Raw genomic sequence first — 26674 nt, forward strand, 5'->3', positions numbered from 1 at the left:
GGTAGCGCGCCAGCCTGCCGTGCCCGGAGCCCGAGCGCAGCCTCGAGGTAGGAGCCAGGGTCGGGGCGGCGAGGGGTGCGCGCTCCGGGGATCATCCCAGAAAGACGCTCCCCGAACTCGCCGCAGCCTCCGGTGGCCTTGGGGGAGGTGGTCCTAAAGAATCCAAGGGGCTTAGAGTCCCAGCCGAGCGACAGCTGGACGGAAGGGCGAGATGAGGGACCGAGGAGGCCGAAAACCGGGGAAACTGGAGCAACTGGGACAACCGGAGGACTGGAACCTTGAGGACTGGGAGTGCGGAAGTCCTGACCACCTGAGCGCCGGTGATCGGGAGAGGGAGAAGGCGGAAGGGGGAAGAAGGGTCTCTACCCGGCTTCCTGCACTGGGGAGCGGGAAGCCGAGAGTGCGCGCTCTGCTGTCTCCCTTCCTGAAACCTTGCAGGCTGGCCATTGCATCCCAGGGCTGGACTCCCTCGCTCTGCGTCGAAAGAGGCCACTCTGGAGCCTGGGTCGTTCACCTCCCCACCCCCTAATCCCAGTGGCAGTTCCCAGACGCCGGAAAGCTATTAGGGTCCGAGGCCTCCCCGCTCCTGCCCAGGCCCTTCTGGGCTGCCCCACCTGGGCCTGAGGCTCTTTTCCTGCTGCTTCACCCTGTTCCTTTCTTGTGGTAACACAGCTAGAGGCTGAGTAGGCAGGCACCCCAGTTCCCCTCTCTCCCCCTCTCCCAGACTACCAGGGCCACCTCTTTGGTCACAGAGGCCACAGGTAGCAGGGTCAGCCCTGCTGTGGGAAGAAGTCCCTGACCTAAACCACTGCACCTCCTCTCCCACCATCAGAGAAGGCTGGGCGACCAAACTCCACACCTGAAGTGCTCCCAGGTCTTCGGGAGAGGTGGTGGGAGGAAGAGGACCTTCCAGTCACAGATGTGTGGTTAAGAATGGGGTGGATGTCTTTAGGTTGCCAACTCTTTAGGGAAAGGATAACAGGCGGGGAGTCCAGGCACCGGGTTCACAGAGGTACATACAGTGCATACTGGTTGATTGAACAAGTAAATGAAAGTCTGTTCAAGTCATTTCTCCAAATACTGCCTGGGTTTCCTCTTTTTTTAAAATAAGAGGGTTGGCCTGAGGCAATGGTTCTCAACACTTAGCTGCATATGGGAGCCATCTGCAGAACTCCTAAAAATGACCCAGGTCTAGAATGCACCCCCCTCTATAATCTCTTGGGGCAATTCATAATTTCTGTGATTCTGGTTTTTCTTGTTGTCCTTCGCTGTCCCCACTGTGACTCTGCACCTCTTAACGGGGTGACAGTTTTACCTCCCTGAGCTGGTTAGTCAGCTCTTCTCTGGCTGGCCCCCTTCTGGGGGAAGCTGACCCCTCCCAGCTTCACATCTGAGTCTCCCCTAGATTGGAGGAGGGCGTGGATAGCAGCAGACAGCTGGCTGGAGCCTGTGTGGGTCAGCACAGGAGAGGAGGAGGCTTACCTCTTTCTGGTGGGGAGATGTCCCCTGGGAACTAGCACTGTGGCTGCCCCCCAGGGGGTGAAGTCCCTGCATGAGGGGAAGGGGTGGGGACCAGGCATGGAAGTGGGTTTGGGGGGGGGTGGCTGGCAACCCAGCCAGGCAGAGAGCTGAGGAGAATGGTACAGAACAGTGAAATGCTCTTCCTCACTGAACATGCCTCAGGGACAGAATGAGGTCTCCCCCAGTATCTGAGAACCTGTGCTGGGCATGGAAAATCAGGTCACCTCAAGCTCTGAGTTTCACAAACAGACCCCCACCCTCTCCTCATCTGTGTCCTGAGTTAGACTAGGGAAGCAGAGATGGGTCTAGGCCTTCCATTGGGGGTGGCGGCTGGTCTGCAGGGGGTAAATGCCACTGGCTCTTTGCGCTGGCCTGGGAACCCGGGGTCCGAATGGTCCTAGCATTTTACTGTGGGTGTTTCTGACTTACCAGCCTGGGACCAGCCCAGCTCTCCCGATGAGCTAGGTCCCGTAGGAGGGATCAGCATCAGCGAGGAGAAGGTCGACTTACCCCCTTGGCTGAGAACCTCACACCCTCTAGCCTTCCTAGCACTCCCCAATTCTGTTTACTGGTCTTTAGTCCCCACTCAGAGGTGTGGCCCTCTTTTCAGCTACCGGGCAGCTACAGAGAGGAGCACTTTGCAGGGAGGGGATCTGGGTCAGGACTAAAAGTGAGTTGGTTACTTTCCTCATGTCACCTCTTCGTTGCCTCCTTTAGGTCCCACTTGAGGTGCCCCTGACCGTCCCTGTTCCCCACCCCACCCCGGATCCCGGCAATGCTAACCGCTGTCTGCGGCTCTCTGGGCAGCCAGCACACGGACGCGCCTCACGCCTCCCCGCCGCGCCTCGACCTGCAGCCTCTCCAAACATACCAGGGCCACACGAGCCCGGAGGCCGGGGACTACCCCTCCCCGCTGCAGCCTGGAGAGCTGCAGAGCCTCCCGCTGGGCCCGGAGGTGGATTTCTCACAGGGCTATGAGCTGCCGGGGACCTCCTCTCGGGTAACCTGCGAGGACCTGGAAAGCGACAGTCCCTTGGCCCCGGGACCCTTTTCCAAGCTCCTGCAGCCGGACATGTCACACCATTATGAATCATGGTTCCGGCCGACTCACCCAGGCACGGAGGATGGCTCGTGGTGGGACCTTCATCCGGGCACCAGCTGGATGGACCTCCCCCACACTCAGGGCGCGCTGACCTCGCCTGGCCACCCCGGGGCGCTTCAGGCTGGCTTGGGGGGCTACGTCGGAGACCACCAGCTTTGTGCCCCACCGCCCCACCCACACCCGCACCACCTCCTCCCGGCCGCGGGAGGGCAGCACCTCCTGGGGCCGCCCGACGGGGCTAAGGCCTTGGAAGCGGCCGCCCCGGAGTCCCAGGGTCTGGATTCCAGTCTGGACGGAGCAGCCCGGCCCAAAGGCTCCCGGCGGTCAGTGCCCCGCAGCTCGGGCCAGACCGTGTGCCGCTGCCCCAACTGCCTGGAGGCGGAGCGACTGGGGGCTCCGTGCGGGCCCGACGGGGGCAAGAAGAAGCATTTGCACAATTGCCACATCCCAGGTTGTGGGAAAGCCTACGCCAAGACGTCGCACCTGAAGGCGCACCTGCGTTGGCACAGCGGCGACCGTCCCTTCGTGTGCAACTGGCTCTTCTGCGGAAAGCGCTTCACGCGCTCCGACGAGCTGCAGCGCCACCTCCAGACCCACACGGGCACCAAGAAGTTCCCCTGTGCGGTCTGCAGCCGCGTCTTCATGCGCAGCGACCACCTGGCCAAACACATGAAAACCCACGAGGGCGCCAAAGAGGAGGCTGCCGGGGCGGCCACGGGCGAGAGCAAGGCCAGCGGAGCAGTGGAGCCCCCCGGGGGCAAAGGCAAGCGGGAGGCCGAGGGCGGCGCGGCTCCCTCCAACTGAGCTGCTCTGGTACCGCCCCCCACGCTGGTCTCCCCTGGGGGCATCAGAAGAGCTGGGGGGGGGGCTCCACTCCCCCCGCCCCGGCCTGATGCCTTTGGGGTGCGACTTGAGTCAGAGGATCAGGTGGTTATTTATTAAGGGGGAGGAAAAGTGGTGCGGGGTCAGGGGGACGGGGCGGTAGGGGGTTTTTTAGTCTCCGGGGCTGGGCGAGACGTGTTTGACTGGCTGGGCTGGGAGGGGCTGTGCATGCTGCTCTGTCCTCCCCTTCCCCACTACTTCGCTCCAGTGCCCGGGCTGGGGGGTTGGGGTGGGGTACCCGTACCGCGGCTGCAGGGCGGAGGGGACCTGCTGGAAGAGACGGCGCGTCCCAGGAGCAGAGAGGAGTGGGGCCGCCGCGGGCGCTGGGGGTAGCTGTCTGGACAAGTCGTTAGCGCCTGGGAACCGGGACTTAAAAGCGCCTCCGGACCCGCCCTGCGGCCCAGGTCCCTTTCATCCCCCATACAGTGCTTCTGTCCCTATGTTTCCCGAGGGAGTGCTCAGGTGGGGTAGGGGAGACAGGGGTACCCTCTTAGGGAGGGGTCTCTATCTGGTTGGGAGGGTTGTTGCCCTAGAAGTAACTCCTTTGATGTGCCTCCTAATTAACCCTTCCCAACCCATTCTGATGGAGCCGTGAAGGAAGAGGGGAAGAGGCCAGAATCCAGGACAGTTTCCCAGCCAGAGCAGTGGGGCGGAGGAGACAGCTAGACCGGGAGGGGGAGGGCAAAAAGTCCCCTTCTAAAATGAGAGGAAGGAATTGGGTAGGGCAATGGAAGGAACTAACCCCTTATGCCTCTAACTCGGATTCAGTCCTTAACTCATGGTTTTCATGAAAAATAAAGTTCAGTGTAGTTCACATTCCCCATCTGTTACCTGATCTAGGTTTTCGAGGCAACCAGAAGCCCCAGCCCCCACCCTAGAATCCGTGTAGTGCCTCATCCTGGCTCCCTGTTCCCACCCCTCCCCCCATCATTTGCCTTCTCTTTAGGGATGGAAGGAAGAGGGTTATGTGGGTTGCCTGGGGAGTAGGTGGGGTGTCCCAGCAGAGGGACCTCCAGTGGTCCCCACTCAGGGTGGATGTCCAGCCATCTTCTACTCACTGGGAAGCGAAGGCCCGCTCTTTCTTTTCTTTCCCATCCCCTTTCTCTGCTGCCTGCAAGCCTTGCCCCTCCTGTAGAGCATTAGGAGGCTCCCTTCTCCCCATCTCAATTCTGGGCAGGGGGACTCCCCTTCCATATGAAGGAGGTGTTCTCCCATTGGAAGAGGTCTGCCTTCTGAGGTGATGTCCGAGAAGCTGTCCCTGTCCCCTTCTTTAGATGCTAGAGATCCATCCTGAGTGTGATCTTGGGAGTGGGGCCTGGGGAGAGGAGAGCCTGCCAGGGATGGAGCCAGGCAAAGGGAAGGAAGCTGATAGGGGGTAAGGGTCTGGAACTAGTACACTTTCCCAAGCTAGAGGTAGAGGCCCTAAGATTCCCTCTGACCTCCCTGGACCCCTTGCCCCCTTTCTCCACCCAGAGCCCTATGCGAAGATTAGTTGTGTATTGATTTTTAAGTTATAAGCAAAAGGTATTTTATTTAATATTAGGGCATGTGTGTGTGCATGTTGTTTGTACGTGTGTGTGTGTGTGTGTGTGTGTGTTTCTCTACTGAGCCTGGGGTCTCCAGCTAGAGAGACCCCACCTTGTTCACCCTGTCCAAAGCCCTAGGTCTTAGGCCTACAGCATCTCTTCCTCCCTTGGGGATGCTGAAGTCCAGTCCCAGGACTGGGAGCTAAATGGGAAATGGGTCTGGGGTCTGGATAGGAATATGCGTTTGCATAGAAGGGAGCCCTTCTTAAAAGGGACAGGGTGACTCTCCCTGAGAGACTCATGGGCCTGGGGTAGATTAAGAAGTAACGTTCTTTCTTTTTGCTCCCTCTTCCCCCTACCTCTTGCCACCCCAACCAGAGGTCCCTTTCCTTGCTGAGAGGGTTGGGGGCAGGAGAGAGCTCGCAGTGCCTGCGGGTTGCCTGGCCAGGCAGAGAAAGGGGGAGAGAGGGAGGGCACTGTGGGTGTGGGATGCCTTTCTCCTCCACCCATCGAAACCAGCCACCCCCTCCCTGTGCCACCAGGACAGCCTTCCCCAGTGACCATTGTAAGGGGAACTCCCGAATGGGTGTTGGGGTGGCGGGGGAACACTGATGTTCTCCTCCGGAGGCCTTGAGTTCTAAGGGTGCGGGTGAGGGCTTTGGATGGGTTTTCTTATGCTCCCCTCATTTATAGATCTAGGTTGCTTGGCTGTCTACCCCCTTCTAGGCAGCCCCCTAGAGGAGAAATGTAGGATTTTTTTTTTTTTTCCTTTAACTGCTGTGAACCCACTTTGGGGGGGAGGAGGAGGAAGAAACAGCCTGTGTTTTTTATGCCATAATAAAGTCATCAAGCACATCATTGCTTCATTTGTCTTCCAGCTCTGGTTTCCTTTTTGACTCAGTGTCCCTCAGCAGTGAGGACCAGGCCGGCTGCAGGGTGGGGTGGACACTTCCTTTGATCCAGCACCCCGGCCTGCAGCCTCTCCTCCCTTTGTTTGGGGCAGAGCCCAGCTGATGGAAGGGTCAGATCCTTCCCCAGGAGGTGGCTGGTGCGGGGAATGGGGAGGAGCTCCCTCAGGGTTGATAGCTGGGCTGACTGTCCCTCCCTGGGGCTGAGAAGGTTCTAGATATTTCCTTCCTCCTCCACATATAAGCCCCCTCTTTCCCCTCCCCTGCCAAGAACGCCAGTTCCCTGCCTTGCCAGGAAGAGCCAGCCTCCCAGCTCGGTCACCCCGCCCCGTGGGGGTGTGATCGGTCCCTCTGGCTGTGAGCGAGGTGGGGGTGACTGACAGCGATTTCTTCACCCAGAATGATCCCTATCAGGGACAAGGCGATGAAAGGCAGCCAGACTATCTGATGGGCTCCCGCCCAGCTGGAAAGTCTGAGGGAAGGATCCTACTGCAACTCGCAGCTAGAGGGCCCGCCACAGTTACACAAACACAGTGCGCACCAGTGCACCCTCACCCGACCCACTGGGCGGCCTGGGATGTGCAGAAACGCCCATCTGTACACACTCTCCCAGGCTGCCCAGTGCCTGCGATGTAGTCGGTGCCCAATTCAGGTGAAATGAGTAAAACAAAAACAAAAACCCTCATGAGTACAGAAGCCCAAAGCTAGGAAGGTTGACAGCTGAGAAGGTTCGGGGTCCAAAGGAGCAGGCTGGACTTTATGTTCGTTCACCCTCCCCGCCTTCATTTTGGCCACAGTTATCTTCCTTAGTGGGATTCTTGTTTCCCGCACTCCATCCCGACCCAGTTTCCTGGAGCCGACTCTGGTACCCACACTGGCTCATCCCATCACCTGTTTGGGAGAATCTGCAGTCACAGCGTTGAAGGTCACTTTGTGATGGGGGGTGGTATCAGCATGATTTAGGGGTCACAGGTGGAAGCAAACTGGTTTTGGGGGAGGAACTCTTTGCTTTCTCTTGCTCCTGGATTTAGAAGCCCAGGAGGAGGAGGGGCAGGCCTATGTTCCCCCCACCTCTTGCCGGCCCCACTCTGTGGGTGCCTCGTTTGTCTTCCTGGTTCAGTGGGAGTTAGACCCCAGGACCCTGGGGAGCCCCTTCCTCCTGTAGCCCATCGCTGCCCCCAGGGATAGGAGGGCAGCTGTGGGGCCGGCTGGGCCTGTCTGGGCAGGGCTGGGGCCACCCCTCCTCCCCTCGCAGCTCCTCCTGCTGACCTGCATTCTTAGCGGGGGCCTTTGGTGGAGCTCTGATGTTTGCTCACTGGCCCGCGTTGGCAGCAATGCTGCTCAGCTGGCCTGCCCCCCAACCCCCACCCCAGAAGCCCAAGGCCACCACTGACCCCTCAGATCTGACACCCCCAGTGGGATGATCCTGGAGGGCCAGGGAGAAAGTAGGGAAATCAGGCCACGTGGGCTCACCCTTTGGACAACCTCTCTGAGCCGCCAACCTCCTCTCCTGGGAGGTGGGAGTACCGGCCCTGGAGGGTTGGTGAGTGAAATCAGGAATGGGAAAGTGACGGAGGAGCCGGCAGCCTGGGAACCGCAGCCTGGGGCAGCGCTGTGGCCCGCAGACACTCGCTTCTCCTCCGGCCCGATCCTGCCCCACCGCGGGCGGCCGGGGAAGTGCAGGAGGGGGCCTGCTAAGCTGTCTGCCGCTCTGGATGCCCGCGTCCGTCCGGCACACAGCCTTGACTTTTGCTTCTGGAATGACCCCCGATGGCAACCTCACGACACCTCCCCGTGGATTGCACATCCTAAGCAGCCTTCACTTTCCATTAATTCTGGTGAGCTCGACGGCTCAGCGTCCTAGCAGTGTGGGTTTGAAAAGCATCTCAGGAACCCAACAGTCTGGCTGTCTTCACCCGGTAGAGGGCATATTAGAGACACCCAGGGAATTCCTGAAGCCATCCGGATTAACTCTCCAGCACTCCAAGTGATGTCCTTGGGGGCGTATTAGATCAGGGTTTCTCAAACTTTACACTGGGGATGTTGTTAACATGCAGCTTCTGATTCACTAGGTCTGAGGTGGGGCCCAAGATTCTGCATCTTTTTTAAAAAATTTTATTTATTTATTTGGGGAGGGGGCAGAAGGAGAGGGAGAGAAGCAGAGTCCCTGCTGAACTGGGAGCTCCATGCAGGACTCAATCTCAGGACCCTGAGATCATGACCTGCACGGAAATCCAGAGTCCACCGCTTAAAAGACTGAGCCACCCAGGTGCCGCAAGACTCTGCATTGTTAACAAGCTTCCAGGTGACGCTGATGCTGGCCATCCACGGACAGAGTATGAAAATATTCTGTTGTACAATGGGAGTTGTGTGGTTGAAAGCAAATTGCTCTCCTCCACTCCCCACCCATGGTTGAGAATCACAGATCTAGTTCAATGCTGTCATTTTACTACAGGGAAACTGAGGTCCTCAAAGAAAAAGTGACCTGCCCAAAGAGACACTCCAGGTCCACTGCAGAAGCAAGACGAGATGCCAGTGTTCTGAGTTTCAGGTGATACTCTTCCCTGCTTCCTGCCCAGCTTCTAGACAATTCTTCTCTGCAAGTGCCAGTGCACCTTCTAAAAGTGAAGCCCATCTCCTTGGGGACAGCTTCCTTTTCAGAATCAGCTGTGGATACCTATAGGCAATTACGAACTATCTCAGATTTCAGATCCCCCAACAGCCTTATCTGGTGCTCCTGCCCATAGCCTGCCTCCTGGGGAAAACTTGACCTTCACTGCCATCCCAGGAATGACCCCAGGCTGCCATGCTGTGGCCAAGGGCTCTGAGCAGCAGCCCTGATTTGTTGGCAGGATGGATGTGGGAGAAGTAGAGAATCTGCAGTGTCTCTCCTGTCCCCATTCCTGGAGGGCTCCACAGAGCAAAAGGAGTAGGATGCATTTGCTTAAATGCTGGTTACAGAGAGGGTTAATAGAAGAAAATGACCTGGAAAGCAGAACATTTGGGATCAGAGTCCACCCACACATCAATATGTGCCCCCTTGGCCGAGACTTCTTCGCTGTTTCAGTTTCACTCTATGTAAAGGCACCAAATCTTTGGACTAGAAATTTTCAAATATCCTTTCAAAGCTATCTTCCTAGGAGTTCAAGCCCTGTGGGGCAGAATCCACCTTTTGGGGGTCAGGTGGGTTTTGAGAATATGTGCGTTTAAAAAAATGCATTAACTGAAGTTATCCCTACACCTTCAGCCCTGTGACAATCTGACAGATCTTACGCCCTGGTGGGGACTGGGATAGGTAGCACCTTTGTAATTCAAAGCAGGACACAAGTAGCTGAGTTTTCTCCTCCAGATGCCCCAACAATCTGCGCTCTCCAACAGATCTGGTTTTTCTTTCCTCTCTTTTCATGTGGGCTTCTTTCCACCCCTAGCTCCTGCTCCCCACAGGGACCCCATTGGAAGTGCCCCCCGGATTCGTCGCAGCCTTTTTCCAGCCTGAGAGCGGCGCCGGCAAGGACAGGCTGCCTAACACTGTTTCCGAGGCCGCTCCGCTCCAAGAAATAGTGCTGGCGCGCGCCCTGGTGGAAAACGGTAGAACTGCAAGCGCTTGGTTCCGGCTCCGCCTCCCGGGCCAAAGCCTTCCAGGTCACCTGGGAGCCTCCGCCCAATGACCCGAACCGGAGGCGGTGGCGATCGGGACTAAGCTGGGGTTATTGGAGGGAGTGAGGTTAGGGGCAGACCGTATTGGGGACGAGAGAAAGTGGGGACAGAATAGGGGCGTGGGACTCTTGGAGGGCTGGGGTGGCGAGGGAGGGGGGTCCCGCGACTGCGCGGGAGAGCCGGGCTCCCGGTAGGGCAGGGCCCTGGGAGCGTGCGTTCTGCGCCCGCCTGCGGAGCCGGGAGCCTGGAGCCCGGGCCGAGAGCTGGTGCCTCCGCCGCGCGGTGCCTTCGCCTGTGTGCAGTGCTGAGCATCGCGAACCCAACGGCAGTGACCTCCGAGTGTCTCTTGACACGTGTTGGGATAGGGGCTCCCAGGGGGCTGAGCTCTGGCCAGGATGGTGGAGAGGTCGCCCGAAGAGGACCCATTCCTCCCCACCTCTCCCCAGATGGCTTCTTGGAACCCCGACGCCCCGCGTTCCTGCGATTGCTTTGTCTCGGTACCCCCGGCCTCGGCCATCCCTGCGGTGATCTTTGCCAAGAACTCTGACCGGCCCCGGGACGAAGTGCAGGAGGTGGTGTTTGTACCCGCAAGTACTCACCCCCCTGGGAGCCGGCTCCAGGTGGGTTAGGCCTTACGGAAGAGCTAGGAGCTGTGGCAGATCTGAGCGTCCGCCTCAGACCTTCCTCCTCGGCTCCTCAGGCCCCTGGGAAGCCGCCACAGGTGCGGGAAAGAGCATGACTTTCGGGTCTACCAGCCTGGACCTAGCCTCTGACTTAGCCTGCTCCTCGGGAAGTGGGAATACTAAAACCCTTTCTGAGTGGGCTCTCCCCTTCTCCCCTCTTACCTGCAGTGCACCTACATTGAGGTGGACCAGGTGTCAGAGACTCATGCTGTGATCCTGAGCCGCCCTTCGTGGCTCTGGGGGGCAGAGATGGGCGCCAATGAGCATGGTGTCTGCATTGGCAATGAGGCGGTGTGGACCAAGGAGCCAGTTGGCGAGGGGGAAGCCCTGCTGGGCATGGATCTGCTCAGGTGGGGACACTGCCCTCCCTTATCGTCTGGTGCTGGAAGTCTGAGAGCTGAGTACCATCCCCCTCTCCCCTAAGCCAGGTCATGGGGCCCCCGTCTTTCTGTCCCCCTTGCCAGCCCAGACAGGCTGCCCCCCCCCTCTCCCGGCCCCATCTCCAGTCTGGTAAGGAGCTCCCAAGTGTGGCCACTTCTGCGCCTCTCCTGGCCCAGAAATAGGGCAGCGGTTTCACATTTCTTTTTTCAGTAGAAGCGCTCCCCACCCCCCCCTGCAAACGGAGTCCCAATGTATGAAGCAAGTTAAAGCAGAGCCGATGGGGTTGAAGAGAGGCTGGGGGGCCTGGTGCACTTCTCTCTCCGAGACCATATTTCAGGCCTTTTTGGGGGACCCTCAGAGCCAAACTTGAAAACCCCTGGCCTAACTGTGTTCCACACAACTACTGTGGGCAGATTGTGTGACGCGGCCTCCCCAGGCTACATCTGTCCACTGGGGCTTCTGTCACCTGCCACCAGTACCTCACTGCCCTTCTGGTCCCGGCTCCTCTCCCCGTGCCAGGCTGGCCTTAGAACGGAGCCGCTCTGCCCTGGAGGCCTTGCACGTGATCACAGGCTTGCTGGAGCGCCATGGGCAAGGGGGCAGCTGCCGGGAGGACCCTGCCCCGTTCTGCTACCACAACACTTTCCTGCTGGCTGACCGGACTGAGGCATGGGTGCTGGAGACGGCGGGGAGGCTGTGGGCCGCACAGAGGATCCAGGGTGAGGGCCTGGCACTGGGGCCTGCCTCCCAGAGGCATCCCCTTCAGCCAGCCTTGGAAGGGGGTGGGGTGGGGGCCCGGCAGGGCGGATCTAGGTGCAAACCTCAGGGTGGTTGGTGTACCTGAGGAGGCGGGAGATGAGTCCACTGAGGACGCTTTCTTTCCCCTTCGCTTGCTTAAATCCTCTTTGTGCTCTAGCCTGCCACTTCCTCTGGGGAGCCTTCCTGGACTCCCTGGCGGTCAGCTCCCCCCCTCCCCCCCCCACTCCGTATATGCAAGCAGGTGCCTCTTCATTGCACTTGCCACAGCCTCAAGCTCACACATCTGTCTCCGTCTCCACAAGGGAAGGGCTGTTTTCTTCACTGCCCTGTTCTCAGCCCCTGACACAGAGTAGGTACTTCATGATAAAGGAGCCATTCCCTCCCCTTCCCGCCTCCTCCACAGAGGGGGCCCGCAACATCTCCAACCAGCTGAGCATTGGCGCAGACATCTCGGCCGAACACTCAGAGCTGCGGACCCACGCCCTGGCCCAGGGCTGGTGGGGTGGGAAGAGCGCTTTCGACTTCGCGCAGGTCTTCTCCCTGGCTCAGCAGCCTGTGCGCATGGAGGCTGCCAAAGCCCGCTTCCAGGCCGGGCGAGAGCTGCTGCAGCAGCATCGAGGTCAGTGAACGGCAGCCGGCTGGGGGCCCGAGGGCCACAGCAGTGCCAGCCTCTCTCCTCTCCCACAGCCTAGACCCAGGGCCAGAGGGTCCCCTTCTGCCCTGGGGGCCCCTCAGCCTGTCCTCCTTCGCAGGGGGCATCACGGCAGAGGTGATGATGGACATCCTCAGGAACAAGGAGAGTGGCATCTGTATGGACTCGGGAGGCTTTCGCACCACGGCCAGCATGGTGTCCATCCTGCCTCGGGACCCCACACAGCCCTGTATCCACTTCCTCACTGCCACACCAGACCCATCCAGGTGAGGGGAATGAGGGTGGGGAAGGCAGGGAAGAGCTTGCCAGGCAGGGTGTGTGTGTGTGTGTACGGGGGGATGTGATAGCCTTCACTCCTTCCATCTCTGTCCCATTAGGTCAGTGTTCAAACCTTTCATCTTCGGGGCGGGCGCGGCCCCGGCCCCCCAGGTGGTATCCCCCACTTTTGGAGCACAGGACCCTGTTCGGACCCAGCCCCGATTCCAGACTCAGGTGGATCGCCGGCACAGCCTCTACCTCGGACACCAGGTGGCCCTGGGGCTGATGGAGAGTGGGCAGGTAAGCCCCGGGGATTAAGGGCTACTCTGGGGGCATGACTCACTTCTCCCATGCCCAGTTGGGATTCTGGAAATATGAGTGGACCTGGGAGTGGAGGAGAGACTCTAGAGCTGGGGGGAGGAGTCTCTGCCTTCAAAGCTAGCTGCCCAGGAGAATGTTGGGGACCCTGTCTTTTCTCCTGCTTGTGGGAGATGGCAGGTATCTCCCCGCGATCTGGAGGGAAGCCTGTCCCGGGGACTCATCTCCACCTTTCCTGGGCAGGATCGGGGGCAGCAGCTCCGGCAGAAGCAGCGGGACCTGGAGCAGGAAGGCCTGGAGGCTGCGCGCCGGCTGCTGGCCGGGGAGTGGGCCCCACCCCCGCAGGAGCTGGGTGCCCTCTTCCAGGCCTTTGTGGAGAGGGAGAGCCAGGTGTATGGCTGAGCACCACAGCTGCTCCTGGCCTGGGGTGGGCACAGGACCCCTGGGACGGCAGGATCAGCACAAGCCCTTCACTCCCCTCAGTCTTGTTCTGGGCGGCCAGCTCGGCCTTTGCCTTAATAAAGTACGCTATTTCACTGTTCGGTGAACTTGATCCCGGCTCTAGTGGGGGTGGGAGAGCCAAGTGAGGGCAAAGGGCAGCCCTGGGCCTCTGGTTGTCTGCTGGGCAGCACAGTCTTCTCTTGGGGAATGGGGACTCGATGGGGGAGGCTGTGGCAGAGGCCTGTGAGGAGAGGTGGTCTCCCCAGGTGTGTGAGCGGGTATGACCAAGAGAACGTGCCTGGCACACTATGGGGCTACTGTTTAAGGAGAATGAGGACCACGGGTTTTTGGTCCTTGGCTCGAACCTTGGAGGGCACAGCCTGAGGACAGCAGTGAGCAGTGCCCTCTGGAAGATGGCATCTTTCACACCGTGAGGCCTGCTCAGGGCGGTGGGGGACCTGAGGTGGACCAATCCTTTGGGTGGTTCCCGAAATGTCCAGAAACGTGTTCAATAGAGTTGGGTTCTGTATTTCTGTGACTCCTTCCCACTGCCTTGACTGCTTGATGCCCCGCAATAACATGAAAGACATACTCAGGGCTGGGTGACTTTTTACTGGGGGAGCCTCCTGTCACAGGTGAGGGGTCTGAGAAGGAGGGGAGGCCCCACCCATGCCCTGTTCTTCCCCCTTCCTCGTTCCTGTGGAATTGCTGGTAGGGACAGGCTGCCCTTCACTTCTTGATTCTTTTGGTCACAGTTTTGGTTGTGCTGGGGGCCCTGGACACAGAGGCCTTGGGGCCTGTGGCTGCTTTGGTCCCCTTCTTTGCCTGGACAGTGCTTTGCTGGCTGGAAACCAGAGGGCAGGGTTTCTTGGTGGCAGAGGTGGCTCGTGGCAAGGAGGCGGGCTTGGGGGGTGTCTCCTTCCCTTGGCTGGGGGTAACAGAGGGATTGCTGTCCTTAGCCACGGGCCTCCCAGGCAGCAGGGGGAGGTCAGTGAGGGCAGGCTTCATCTCCATCCTCTGAAGGTGCTCAGTCAGGGCTGCCTGCTGTCTGCGCTCCTTGTGTCTGTCCATCTCCTGCTCCAGCTCCTGGAGGAAGCCTGGGAGGAACAAGACGGGTAGGTGGTAGACGGAGCCCTGGGCTTGGCAGGAAGGCCTTTGGCAGGGAGGTCTCTGGCTGACCCCCGGAGCAGACTAACCTGCTGCCATCCCTAGCGGGGAGGGGCCCGGGGTTGGGGCGGGGAAGACGCGTCACTTGCACGCCAGGCTGACGCCTGGCCCTGGTGGGACTGTCCCTCTCTGACCCAGATGCCGCTCTGGGCTTGGGGCTGCCTCCCTAGCTGTCACTGCCAGCTTAGCTGCCCCAGTGCCCCACAGGGCAGAGGAGAGTTCTAGAGAGGGTGCAAGCCTTGGAAGGCAGGACCACCTCGCTCTGTGCAGAACGGGCCACTCAGCTCCGGGAACTCCTCCTCCTCATTGTCTGAGGCTTTCTCCTCCTCATCCGAGGCCCAGCGCTCTAACACAGGCTGCTTGTCCAGGTCCAGGAGCAACGGCAGGGCTTCTGTGACCAGCTCCCTGTAGGGCAGAAAGAGCAGAGGACCCCCCCCACCCCGGGAGAGCATCCATGGGTGGGGAGCCTGGGAGGAAGTACAGACACAAGCCGCAGCAACCACACCGGGAGGGCTGGTGTCACAGGCAGGGAGGTGGGCCTGTGGTCAGTCCTGAAAAGCTAAGGGCTGGCTCCGTGTGGACCTCGGGGTGGGAGAGAAAAAGCGTCCCACTTGAGCCAGGGTGGAGGAGAAGGTGCCGTGGATGGTGACCCCGGGTTTGCAGGCTGAGAGGGGGCCTGCATGGAGGTAAGAGGAGGAGCTCGGCCACCCCTCATTTATTCCCACCCTCATGTCCTCCTCACCTGTATCCATCCTGGTTGGTGCAGCTGTTTCCAGTCAGGTTGAGGATGAGAAGGCTCTGAGGGAACTCATCTGCATACACCAGGGAGAAGGGAACAAGGGTGTCCTACCCCTCTCCCGGCCCAAAGCCTGTGTCTCTTTGTACAGCCTCCCCAGACCCCCAGAGGCTGTGCTGCCAATGCAAGCATGGGGAGATGGTAGCGGAGAAGGGGCCCACACAAGGCTTATCCCATGAGCTGGGGCCAGGGCCTTCCTACCCAGCTCCAGTGTTTCTATCAGGTTCTCAGAAAGGTCCAGAAACTGGAGATGTGGGAGGTCACGGAGGTTTTCCACCTGCTTGATTTGGTTTCCTGCCAGAGACAGGAAGCTGTGGGGGGAAGGAAGGGGTGCAAAGACAGAGCTGCATCACGGAACCACGGGAGGAAGGGAGGAGGACACCAGGCGCCCGGGGGCCCTGGATGGGCAGCCTGATGATGAGTGGGGACTCGTGGCCCCCTGGGTGGGGGAAGCAGAGCAGGGCTTGTTGGGTCCTCGGTGGACAAGACATTAGACTTGGAGAAGTCTGGACCAGTTCTCTGGGGCATGGCCGGGTCTCCCCCTCTCCCCGCTCTCACCCTCTTCCCCAGGCCTGAGCCCTGACACCACGTACCGCAAGGAGGGGACGCAGGCCAGGTTCTCAATCCGCTGGATCTTATTCTGCAGAAAGCAAACGAGTTGGGGAAACTGGGTAGACCCTGTCTGCTGTTGCAGCTGGCGAGCTGGAGCTCTGGGAATGACCCCCTGCCCCCTGAACTGGTTCTCACTACCCGGGGATGATTTGCTTTCTCTGGGTGGATGGTCAAGGGGGGTCAACTTGGGGGCTGGCTACGCTTCATTAAAGTATGCCCTGCTCAGCCCACAACCACAGAAGGGCCTGGAAGTCAAGAAGGAGACCAAGGGGCCATGGGGCAGTAGTGGAGGCCTGAGTGGTGGCTTAGGTACACGCAGGGAGTAATGGGCACACATGATTTTGATTCGTAAAGTTCCTGCAGGGAAAGACAAAAGGAGCGGGATATAGTCAACCCGGAGGACCCTGAAACTCAAGTCAGTCAACCACCACCACCAACAACAAAACAGCCTTCAAGGTTCTGAAGGATGCAGAGGAATCTTCTGGTTCCCTCTTCCACTTCTACAAAACAGGAAATGGGCTCAAGCTATATATAACATGATAGGGTAGATACCAAAAAGAACTTTGAGACCCAGAGAAGTTGTCTGACAAAAGACCAGTGATTCAAGAGCATGCTTAGGATCTCTTCAGGGAGGATTGGTCTTTCAACTCAAGAGAATTCCTGATTCATCTGGGAACGGTTCCTTCCTTCTTTCCTTCCCCTCCCCTCCTTCCTTCCTCTTCCTTCCTTCCTTCCTTCCTTTCTTTCTTTTCTTCCTTCCTTACTTCTAAGTAATCTCTACACCTAATGTGGGGCTTGAATTTACAATCCTGGGATCAAGAGTTGCATGCTCCACAGATAAGCCAACCAGGCGCCCCATCTGGGAACAGTTTCAATGAAGGTCTGCCTCCCTGAATGGCAGGGAACGGGCAAGGTGACCTGATTGGTTGCTTTTGGATTAAACAGACTTGGTCCACAGAGGGTGAAGGGGGAGGAAGGGCAGGAGGCAAGAAGTTACCGCTTGCAGATAAAGGCTGTGAAGGTTCTGGAGGCCCTCAAGATTCCCGATAGTGGTAATCCCCTCCCGGTCCAGGCGGACAGTCTGCAGTTCAGCCAGAGTGTGAAACCTGGAAGAACGGTCAGCAGGTGTTGTAATGGAATGCCACTTCTGTGTTGTCTCAGCAGGGAAGATGGGAGGGGGAGGAAAGGGGTTTCAAGATAAGTGCCTTTGATGAGATGTCAGGAACTCATGAGGCGGTGTCCCCATCATGAAACCATGAAACTGGAGCCCTGGATCTTGGTCAGAAGCACTGGGAAGGATCAGAGGGTGAGAGGAGTAGAAGGCCCTTGGACCAGGAAATGGGTGATATCAGCTTATGGTTCCCGGAGAGACTCAGAGGCAAGGAAGACTTCCTTGGACCAGCGTGGACGGTGGAAGCAGGGACCGGGGCAGAGATGAGACATCTCGGAAGGAGGATCCTTCCTTACTTTCCTTTTGAGTGGTCCATGGAAGGACCTTTTTTCCATTCACTCATTCATTCATCCCACAATATTTACTGAGTGCCCACTAGAGACAAATGAAGAGTCCCTGCCCATCACTATTCGAGAAGCAGGCCAAACATCTATGACAAGTGGATGACAGACACAAGTACAAGGGACCAAAGGAGTGCCTGAACTGTGCACAGACTCCTGAACTGGGGGACAGGGAATGCTTCCCGGAGGAGGTGATGTAAGTGGGAGTTGGCTGGGAAGGTGAGAAGGGGATAAGGAGAAGACATATCAAACAGAAGGAACAGTGTGTGCTAATCCAGGCTTTCTTCAACTTTAATGTGCCCATGAGTTCCTTGGGGCTTTCGTTAAAATGCAGATTCCGGTTAAGTAGGTCTGGGGTGGGCCTGAGAATCGTCATTACTAACTACCTCCCAGGTGATGTTACTCAGCACCAATCTGAGAAGTAAGGCGCTAAGATGTGAAAATGTCGGGTCTTAGAGGAATAGTGGAGAACAGCAAGAAATAAGGCTAAAAAGGCAGCAGAGCTCAACTCACGCTAAGGCATTTTGATTTTATTCTGGAAGTACTAGAGAGCCAAGGAAAGTTCCATCAAGGTGTGCCTGATCAGAGTTATCATTTAAAAGGATCACTTTGGTAACAGTACAGGGATCCAGGTCCGGGGGCAGGGAAACTAATTAGGAGTTTGTTGAGATGTGATGGCTTAAGAGCCTTATTTAAGGCAGTTGAGTGGGCATGGTAAAAAAAAAAAAAAAAAAAAAAAAAAAGGAAGGAAGGAAGGAAGAAACAGAATAATGTCTAAGGAGGCAAAATCAATTGGACATGACTGATTGAATGCATGGAGTAAGTAAAGAGAGGAATAAAGATGAGTTGACAAACCAGTACAGCTCAAGGGACTGGTCATCCTGTGTGTTTCAATCGTCCACCACCTCCTTCTCCCCCTGGCACTCACATCTTCTCTGACAGATCCTCATCTTCAGGGAAGGTCAAGTTCCGCTTGGTGATAAGGGCTTCAGTAATGCACACGCCCCCTTCCTCTGGACTGTGGGCAAGCTTAGCTGTGAAAAGATGAGTCCAATTGTTACGTTTCTTATTCTTGGAAGCCCGACCGTACAGTTATCCGATTCTTCTACTCACCACCCCATCCCCTACTCACCTCCGGGCATCATTTAAAGGCTACTGGCCTGGCATGGGCTTAGGACGAAGGGAAGCCGACCAACTTGGATAGCCCCGGGGGTGGCGGAACCCAGGATGGTGTGAGGAGGGAGAAGCTCGGAGACTCGAGGGACAAGGGAAAGTGGTTGATTCAGAGCCAATTCATGAGGTGCGGTAGAAGACAAAAGTACATCGAGGCGGGGGCTCTGGAGTTTGACGGGTGCAAAGGGGCTAGTAAAACTGGGGGATTGTGGGTAGAGAGGGGCGGGTGCGGATCGAAAGAAAAGAGCTGTGCCCCAGATTCTAAGAGTCGTTGCTAGGAGACTGGACGCCCGGTTGGGCGTCAGTGGGGCGGGCTCGCAGCGGCTCAGAGCATGCGGATTAGTGCTCCAGCCGGCGGATTCGCGGGCTGTTTCCGGTCCCAGGACTTCCCACAATCCTTAGCTCCTTCTGTCCCTCCCGGCTCCCGTCTGTTCTTCCGGTGGCGATGGCTGCGGCCGTGTCTGGGATGCTGCGAGGGGGTCTCCTGCCCCGGGCGGGTAAGGAGCGGCCCAGGTCCTCATGGCGCGTTCCGGACGGCGCCCTCTAATTCTGTCTCCCCTCCTCCACTACTGATCCTCTCCCGCATCTCTTACTCCACACAGCTCCCGATGACCCCTGAACCCAGCTAGATCGCTGGTCTCCTTCCTCTGTCTAATTCCCTGTGGCTGCAGACACTAGTAGTAGCAGCAGCGCAGCAACAATGTCAGCGACAACCACAGTATTTCTTCCCTCTGCCCGAGGCCCCCTTCCTTCTCTGGGTTTCTGTAATCCACCACCCAGCTTCTGGTCGCCTCCAGTTTCCTTTGGCCCGCCCGGACCTTGGCGCTGTGCCACCTTTTCACGGTCTCGGCCTAAAAGTCACCTGCTCAGGCCTGCCCTGGCCACCTTCTGCAAAGCAGGTTTCCATTGTTAAAATGTGTATTTTGCAGCCTGTTTATGGACCCCTTTCACCCCTCAGTCTGTAATTTTGCATTTGTTTATGTGTTGTCTCCTGCTTTAGACTTCACACTCCGTAAAGGCAGAACCCTTATGTTCATTCAGTATAGCCGGCAGGTGGCGTGGTGCCTGGCATTAGGCATGCAGTAGACATTTCTTTAATGAATGATTTCACTCACATAATATAGGCCAGGAACAGTGGTAAATGATTTACATGTATTATCTCATTTAAATCTTAAAGCATGTCATGGAGAAGTCATGATCATCTCTTTACAGGTGAAGAATTTCAAGTTTAGAGCAGTTGAGTGACTGGTCAAGGTCACAGCTAGTAAGTGGCAGAAGAGATTAAAATCTGATTCCATCTGCAGGGCGCCTGGGTGGCTCAGTAGATTTAAGCATCCAGCTCTTGGTTTTAGCTTGGGTCATGATCTCAGGGTGGTCAGATTGAGCCCATTTCAGGCTCGGTGCTGCTGAGCTTGGAGCTTGCTTGGCATTCTTGCTTTCCCTCTGACCCCCCCCCCCACCTCTTTCTCTTAAAAAAAAAAAATCTGGGGGCACCTGGGTGGCTCAGTGGGTTAAAGCCTCTGCCTTCGGCTCAGGTCATGATCCCAGGGTTCTGGGATCGAGCCCCGCATCGGGCTCTCTGCTCAGCAGGGAGCCTGCTTCCTCCTCTCTCTCTGCCTGCCTCTCTGCCTACTTGTGATCTCTGTCTGTCAAATAAATAAATAAAATCTTAAAAAAAAAAAAAAAAAAAAAAAAAAGAGCCGTGGTCCCTTGGAGCCAGAAGACCTGGTTTTAAAAAAAAAAAAAAAAAAAAAAAAAAAAAAAAATCTGGTTCATCTGATCCCAAACCTGTGTTCTTAACTTAGGTTTTGTGGCTGCTGGCAATAAAACCTCTCACCCCAGTAAACCTCCATGCTCTCTATTACAGCCACCTTCTAGCTGATCTTTTCCCTGAGACCCCATCCCAAACTTGGGAAGAGCTGAAAGTGGGAAGCGCTAGCCTGGGTCCTTTCATTGAAGATGAAGGGGTCAGTTAGGCTTACAGCTTTCAAGTGGCTCCCTTATCTTCTGAGGCGTGCCCTCCAGCGATGCCTGTAAACAAGAACAAGGGAAGGGGAAGCTTGTTTGGGGAGCTGTGAGGGCCGTGTAACTTCTTTTCCCTCTTGCTTCAATTCATGGGCGAAGGCTTCAGAGCAGTTCTAGAGCAGTGGTTTTGGACTTCAGCATGCATCCGTAACACTTGGAGGCTTATTAGAACCACTGTTTGCTGGGCTCCCCTCCAGTGTTTCTGATTCAGGAGGACCAGGACAGGCCGTGAGAACTTATGTTTCTAACCAGTTACCAGGAGATGCTGATGTTGCTGGCTGAGTAAAGGGAGGAAGCACACCTTGAGAACGGTTGGCTTAAACCAGGGGTTGCCATATTATGGCAGGACTGGTCACCATGGTTTATAAATAAAGTTTTATTAGAATACAGCCACTTCTGCTTGTTTCATATTGTCTAGGGTTGTTTTCATGATACGATGGCACGGTTGAGTAGTAGTTGCACACTGTATGGTTCTTTAACTTTAAAGATTTACTCTTTGGCTATTTAAGAAAAATTTGCAGGAGTCTGCTTCTCCTGCGCCCTCTGCCTCTCCACCCCTGCTCTGTGTTCTCCATCACATTCTCTCAAAGAAAGAAGTAAAATCTTAAAAAAAAATAGAAAAAAAATTTGTTCAATCCTCTCCCCCCTTTTTTAATGTGTTCAAATTTACTTTCTCCCTGGTTCTCATCCCCCCCCCATCTCTGTACATACAGAAGAGCTGGAGAAATGGGAGCCTCAAAGGATCAAACATTTGACATTCTCTCATTAGAGAGAAGGGAAGTTTGGGGGATTTAGAATTCCTAGCGGACAATTCCTTGTCCCTCTCTTGTGTTGGGTCTAGCTCTGTGAGCCATGGTTGTCTTGCTCAGGGGTGGGCTTTTTCTCCATCTGAGACCAACTAAGGACTGCCAGAAGCCGCACGTCACAGCGTTGCCATTTCCCCTCCTAGGTCGGCTGCCCACCCTCCAGACCATCCGCTGTGGCTCTAAGGCTGTGACCCGCCATCGTCGTGTGATGCACTTCCAGCGGCAGAAGCTGATGGCTGTGACTGAGTATATCCCCCCAAAACCCGCTATCAACCCGAGATGCCTACCGTGTCCTCCCAGTCCCCCACAGGAGGTAAGGAGGACACTGCCTGTCCTTGGTGCTGGGATGGTGGATTGATGTGACCTTGTCTCTGACGCCTAATGAAGTAGCTCTCCAGGACCTACCCCTCCATATCACTACTTCCCCTCTTTGACCCCGTGGGCCAGATGCTTTAAAATGAAATGTGCGCTTGAATCTGCTTGGCATTTTGGGCTCTGTGGATTGGATGGGCCTCCTGGATTTCCTTCATTCTTTACTTGTCTCCCCCAAATTGTGTGAAAGTTATGCAAGCAGGTGGAGATAGGGGAGAGTATCTCTCTTGTCTTGAAAGGACTTGAATCTTCTATGTTTTCCTAGAGGAATGGGAGGAACTTTTTTTCCTTAAAAAGAGCAGAAAGACCAGGGGAATTTGTACCTTTATGCTTGTTGTCAGGCCCACATGCTGTCAGTTTTGAGAAACATTGTCTTCAGAAAATGAAGTCTTGTCCTCGGTTCTGAATTAACACTGCAAAAGAGTTATCTTATGTTTATAATTGGTGAATTGATTCAACATGAATGCAGCATCAGAGAGAGAAAATAATTTTGACCACATTATTGTCAAATGTCGACTGGGTCAGACCAGTGACCAGGTCATGGGGACGAGCTTTGTCAGGTATGACAACACTGCTCTAAAGGCCGTGGTTATCTGACAAAAATGAAGGGCAGAATGGGAGGAGGAGCATGTCCTGAGAGGCAGGGCCCCAGCCCTCCTCCTGAACACTGATACTTCCCACGTTTGGGCATCCCTGGGGAGGGATGGCGGACAAGAAGAAGGGCAGCTGATGTGCCCTGGGTTATCTCTTCCTGACTACAGGAGACAGGTCTGATCCGCCTCCTCCGTCGGGAGATAGACACGGTTTTCCGAGAGAACCGAATGATAGCTGTCTGCCAGAATGTGGCTCTGAGTGCGGAGGATAAGCTGCTCATACGGCACCGGCTGCGGAAGCACAAGATCCTGTTGAAGGTCTTCCCCAACCAGGTAGGGAGCAGCCCTCTGGTGTGGGCACCCTGCTCCCCCGCCTCCGCCAACTCGGACTGCAGGGCCCCTTCCCAGATCGGGTGCGTTCGACACCCCCGCCCCAAGCAACCCTCCAGTCTGGTACCTGCACTGTGGCTGGGGGCCGAGGGGACTGTCAGCTTGCACCCACAGCCTGACTTAGCCTGTGACTGGGGCGGGCAGCCTTTCCTTCCACTTGTCCCCAGGAAGCCGTTTATCCTGCTGTTCCAGGTTCTGAAGCCCTTCCTGGAGGATTCCAAGTACCAGAACCTGCTGCCCCTCTTTGTGGGGCACAACTTCCTGCTGGTCAGTGAGGAGCCCAAGGTCAAGGAGATGGTGCGAATCTTGAAGAGTGTGCCCTTCCTGCCACTGCTAGGTGAGCAAGCACCCTTGTGGGTTGAGGTTGGGGGTGAAGGGGAGTGGGTGCTACCACGGTCTGATGCCATTTGCTAAGTACACGTGGGTAGAACTGTGGCCATCCTTGGGGGAGGACATCACTCACAGATGGGGCCTGAGTCAGTAGCACCATTTGTTGAGGGCTACCTGTGTCCTTCCGGAACCTATGTTGGCTTACTACTCTGTGTCTATCTATCCTTCCTTCCTCCCTCCTTCTCTCCATCTCTCCCTCCCTTCTTTCTTTCTTTTTATAATTATTTATTTTAGGGAGAGAGAGAGTTCAGGCAGGGGGCGGGTGAGGGGCAGGGGCAGAGGGAGGCGGGGAAGGAGAGAAGCAGACTCCATCCTGAGCAGGGAGTCCCATGCAGGGTTGGATCTCACAGGCCTGAGATCATAACCTGAGGCAGAACCAAGAGTCGGATCTTAACTGCCTGAGCCACCTAGGCGCCCCCAGTCTGGCATCATTTCTGCCCTGGGGAGAAGAGGAGGGAAAGCAGAGAGGCCTCTGCAGGGAGAGGAAGTTCAGACACCTTGAGTCTAGCAGTGGGGTACAGAAAGCCACACAGACGGTGATACTTAAACCCCCCCAGGTAAGGGACACCGAAGGGCAGGGAGCAATGTTTCCCAGACTCCCCTGATGCTGGGGATCCCCGGAGATGGTTCTTTTATAGAGAAGACTGGTTTTATAGGTCTCCATGGACCACTCCCTACTCTGCTACACATACACTCTGTGGTTCCTTTTTTTTTTTTTTTTTTTAAGATTTTATTTATTTATTTGACAGAGAGAGATCACAAGTAGGCAGAGAGATGGGGGGAAGCAGGCTCCCTGCGGAGCAGAGAGCCCAATGCGGGGCTTGATCCCAGGACCCCGAGACCATGGCCTGAGCTGAAGGCAGAGGCTTACCCCACTGAGCAACCCAGGCACCCCACGCCCTGTGGTTCTTTAAGAAAGTTTAGGAAACCATGACTTAGTGGCGGTTGGGCCAGGTGGATGTCCTATGTCAGGGTTTTCTAGGGAAGAGTTAGGAAGGAAGGGAGGGGATCAGTCCCAGACTGAGGGGGAACTGGGCAGGGCAGGCATGGAACCCGATTCAGGGAGGGCTGGGAAGTGGAGAAGGGCAACAGAGCATACGTTGGGACCTCAATCGTTGTTTTCAGAGGAGAGAGGTGTTTGTGGCACCCGGCTGACCCTGTGTTCTTCCAGGTGGCTGCATCGATGACGCCATCCTCAGCAGACAAGGCTTCATCAACTACTCCCAGCTTCCCACCCTGGCTCTGGTGCAGGGCGAGCTGGTAGGAGGGCTCACCTTCCGCATGGCCCAGACCCACCTCTTGCTTCAGCACCAGTCCTTCCAGCTGACGGCCCTGCTGGACCAATACATCAGACAGCAACAGGCGGGGGACTCTGTGGCGCCGGCCGGCGGGCAACCCACTTCTCCTGACCCTGTTCCGAACTCCTAGTCAGCCTGTTGTACCCGGCCCGCCCATAAACACACTCTGCCCCTGTGGGCCGCGCCCTCACCCATCAGAGATGTGGAAGCACTCAGGGTGGGGAGTGGCGTTTGTGACCTGACTTCGCTGAGCCCGACTTCCCAGACACAGGGCCACGTGGGGATGCAGAGATTCCCCGTTTCCGAATAGAGGCTCTGAATCACTGTCTTTGTCTCCAGTATTCCCACCCTGGGACCTAGCAGGAACAGGCTTTCGGCTCTCCAGGCCCTGGGCAGAGAAGCTGAACAGACGAGGAAGTTGCACTCTGCCTCCATGTCACTGTCTCTTGCCCACATGTCTCCCGACCTATCCCCTCGACGGTGCGCTGTGCTGGATTGGCTCCCCTCGGTGCTTGTGCTGAGAGCCAGGCTCTGTGCTCACCGCCTGACACACCTCAGTTCTTCTCACCATGTCTCCATATCACACCCATTTCACAGAGAAGTTCAGTAGTCTGCCAGCTGGAAGGTCATGCAGCTAATAAGAGGCTGAACAGGGACTTGAGAACTAGGCTCTCTCTCTGCTCAGAAGACTGTTTCCTGGATTTCTGCCCTCGGGCTTCCTCATTAGGGTCCGGGGTGTGCCTGAGTGTTAATTCTCCACCCTCGGGGTGTGTCACATTAGGGAAAGGTTGGGAGCACTGGTTGATGATAAAATGAAATGCATTTTACTTCCTCTGTTTTGCTGTGTGTGAGCTTATCCTCTGTGTAGACTTATTCTCACGGCCACCTCTTATTCTCACTTCCCCTCCTAGGAAATCCTTCCTCTTTCCATGTCCAGGTCCCCTGCCTCCCTGGACCAATCCCACAAATGGCATCTCTTACATGTTTGTCCTTTTGAAGGCGGCTGCCAGCTCTGCCCATTAGCCAGCATGTTCCAAGTGATTCTGAACAACAGCTGGGCCAAACCAGAATTCTGTATTAATGAGGGGGTCTGGAGGCTCTCGATGGAAGGCCTCACCCCAATGTTGGAGAACCAAAAGTTCCTAATGAATTAGAATGTTTAACTAGCCTGCCCTTGTCCTTGATTGGAGTAGGGAAGGTGGCTGTCGTGCTTTCCTCCCAGATCTGGGGCCGTGCCACAGACGCTCTGGCTGTGTTCTGTTCTGTGGCCTGGTCTGGGACCGATTTCCCACAGTTCCCAGCTTAGTGTTGTATGCCCCAGGGATGCTTGATCAATTCGAAGCGAATTAAAAGGCTCCCAAGGCTCGTGGATGTCAGAGCTGGTTTGGCCAGTGCTGCCCAGTGCGCTCCCTGACTCCCAGACACCTGCTGGGTGCCAACAATGCCCTCCTGGGGCAGCAGGAGCCGTGCTGAGGCTCTGAATGGCTGAGAAAACAGGCATCTCCCGAGAAATGTGTAAGACCCTGTAGGGTAAACCGAGGCCTAGGGGGAGGAGGTGGCCCATATCCCTTCTGGACCAAAGAACCCTCACTGCATCCTTCACCTGCTGGTGATGCCTGAGGCCCCGCCATTAAAAACTCACTTCCCAGAAAGCAGCCTCACTGCTTAAAGCTGTGAGTCCATTTTGCATTCATTTTAACGAGGGTTAGACCTTTTTAAAAAAGATTTTATTTATTAAGAGTGCATGCGCGAGAGTGGGGGAAGGAACAGATGGACAGAGAGAACCTCAAGCAGATTCTGCGCTGAGTGTGGAGCCCTCCTCGGGGCTCGAGCTCCAGACCCTCAGCCGAAGAGAGTTAGAGGATGCTTAACCGACTGGGTTACCCAGGTGTCCCAGGTTTAGATATTTCTTAAGAGCTTATTTTTTAAAAATGATTTTATTTATTTATTTGACAGAGAGAGATCAAAAGTAGGCAGAGAGGCAGGCAGAGAGAGAGGGGGAAGCAGGCTCCCTGCTGAGCAGAGAGCCCGATGCGGGGCTCGATCCCAGGACCCTGAGATCATGACCTGAGCCAAAGATAGAGGTTTAACCCACTGAGGCACCCAGGTGCCCCAAGAGTTGATTTTTAGTTAGAATCCAGTACTGAGCTGGACACAGTACTCCAGCAGAACAGAGATGCTCAGAGAGAGAGGCCGGGGGTCCCTGAGCTGGCTCCAGCCAGCCCTTCCTAACAGCCACCTGGTCACTGCTGCAGGCCTGCTCCCGGTCCAAGGACCGCAAGCTGGGGATTTTGTGTTACGTGTATAGGTGCTTCCAGCCACAGTGGGTCCCGCCCCCCACCCCCGTGGGGCATCACCCACCATAACGGCCTTGGTGGGGGCCGCTGCCTGGCCCTCTGAGCCGTGGCTGCGTGGCTGACTGTGCTGTTGGCACTGTCTACTCTGGTCCCCC

At 56.4% G+C, this 26674-nt stretch overlaps 4 protein-coding genes across 5 annotated transcripts; 3 read left to right on the plus strand and 1 right to left on the minus strand.

Moving 5' to 3' along the window:
• Nucleotides 1-2296: 2296 nt before the first annotated feature.
• On the plus strand, nucleotides 2297-3427 carry SP6 (Sp6 transcription factor; the record flags this gene model as incomplete). The annotated part of the gene is made up of 1 exon (XM_080827402.1): nucleotides 2297-3427. One exon carries the CDS (start codon nucleotides 2297-2299, stop codon nucleotides 3425-3427), a length of 1131 nt encoding a protein of 376 aa, XP_080683528.1.
• A 6171-nt stretch (nucleotides 3428-9598) lies between these two features.
• On the plus strand, nucleotides 9599-13188 carry SCRN2 (secernin 2). 2 transcript variants are annotated; one of them, XM_080826531.1, is made up of 8 exons: nucleotides 9599-9663; nucleotides 10043-10216; nucleotides 10448-10629; nucleotides 11180-11379; nucleotides 11823-12038; nucleotides 12172-12337; nucleotides 12449-12629; nucleotides 12891-13188. In XM_080826531.1, the coding sequence occupies exons 2-8, from the start codon at nucleotides 10043-10045 to the stop codon at nucleotides 13047-13049; spliced, it is 1278 nt and encodes a 425-aa protein (XP_080682657.1). In that variant the 5' UTR covers nucleotides 9599-9663; the 3' UTR covers nucleotides 13050-13188. The 2 variants fall into 2 exon arrangements, with proteins under 2 accessions (XP_080682657.1, XP_080682656.1); XM_080826530.1 differs by lacking the exon at nucleotides 9599-9663 and having other exon boundaries at nucleotides 9842-10216.
• Nucleotides 13189-13681: 493 nt separating this feature from the next.
• Nucleotides 13682-18648, minus strand: LRRC46 (leucine rich repeat containing 46). Its single transcript, XM_080827427.1, has 8 exons — nucleotides 18308-18648; nucleotides 18104-18209; nucleotides 16661-16769; nucleotides 15645-15691; nucleotides 15253-15362; nucleotides 14998-15067; nucleotides 14512-14660; nucleotides 13682-14185 (listed from the first exon to the last, which is right to left on the minus strand). The coding sequence occupies exons 1-8, from the start codon at nucleotides 18318-18320 to the stop codon at nucleotides 13818-13820; spliced, it is 972 nt and encodes a 323-aa protein (XP_080683553.1). The 5' UTR covers nucleotides 18321-18648; the 3' UTR covers nucleotides 13682-13817.
• Nucleotides 18649-18766: 118 nt separating this feature from the next.
• MRPL10 (mitochondrial ribosomal protein L10) lies at nucleotides 18767-25054 on the plus strand. Its single transcript, XM_080825780.1, has 5 exons — nucleotides 18767-18845; nucleotides 21323-21492; nucleotides 22313-22477; nucleotides 22727-22871; nucleotides 24096-25054. The coding sequence occupies exons 1-5, from the start codon at nucleotides 18794-18796 to the stop codon at nucleotides 24350-24352; spliced, it is 789 nt and encodes a 262-aa protein (XP_080681906.1). The 5' UTR covers nucleotides 18767-18793; the 3' UTR covers nucleotides 24353-25054.
• The last annotated feature ends 1620 nt before the right edge of the window (nucleotides 25055-26674 follow it).

This window comes from Martes martes, assembly GCF_963455335.1.
Source record: "Martes martes genome assembly, chromosome: 16".
Taxonomy (NCBI): domain Eukaryota; kingdom Metazoa; phylum Chordata; class Mammalia; order Carnivora; family Mustelidae; genus Martes; species Martes martes.

What these genes read in the sequence shown, in the direction of transcription:
- SCRN2 (XM_080826530.1), top strand. Translation starts at nt 9,992, where the DNA reads ATGGTGGAGAGGTCGCCCGAAGAGGACCCATTCCTCCCCACCTCTCCC. An exon ending in CCCCTGGGAGCCGGCTCCAG is followed by an intron (nt 10,217 to 10,447) that starts GTGGGTTAGGCC and finishes TCTTACCTGCAG; the next exon opens with TGCACCTACATTGAGGTGGA. An exon ending in GCCACACCAGACCCATCCAG is followed by an intron (nt 12,338 to 12,448) that starts GTGAGGGGAATG and finishes CTGTCCCATTAG; the next exon opens with GTCAGTGTTCAAACCTTTCA.
- MRPL10 (XM_080825780.1), top strand. Translation starts at nt 18,794, where the DNA reads ATGGCTGCGGCCGTGTCTGGGATGCTGCGAGGGGGTCTCCTGCCCCGG. An exon ending in GGGTCTCCTGCCCCGGGCGG is followed by an intron (nt 18,846 to 21,322) that starts GTAAGGAGCGGC and finishes TTCCCCTCCTAG; the next exon opens with GTCGGCTGCCCACCCTCCAG. An exon ending in GCCCTTCCTGCCACTGCTAG is followed by an intron (nt 22,872 to 24,095) that starts GTGAGCAAGCAC and finishes GTGTTCTTCCAG; the next exon opens with GTGGCTGCATCGATGACGCC.
- LRRC46 (XM_080827427.1), bottom strand. An exon ending in ACAGCCTTTATCTGCAAGCG is followed by an intron (nt 15,692 to 16,660) that starts GTAACTTCTTGC and finishes TGCTTTCTGCAG; the next exon opens with AATAAGATCCAGCGGATTGA. An exon ending in ACCAACCAGGATGGATACAG is followed by an intron (nt 14,661 to 14,997) that starts GTGAGGAGGACA and finishes TCTGCCCTACAG; the next exon opens with GGAGCTGGTCACAGAAGCCC.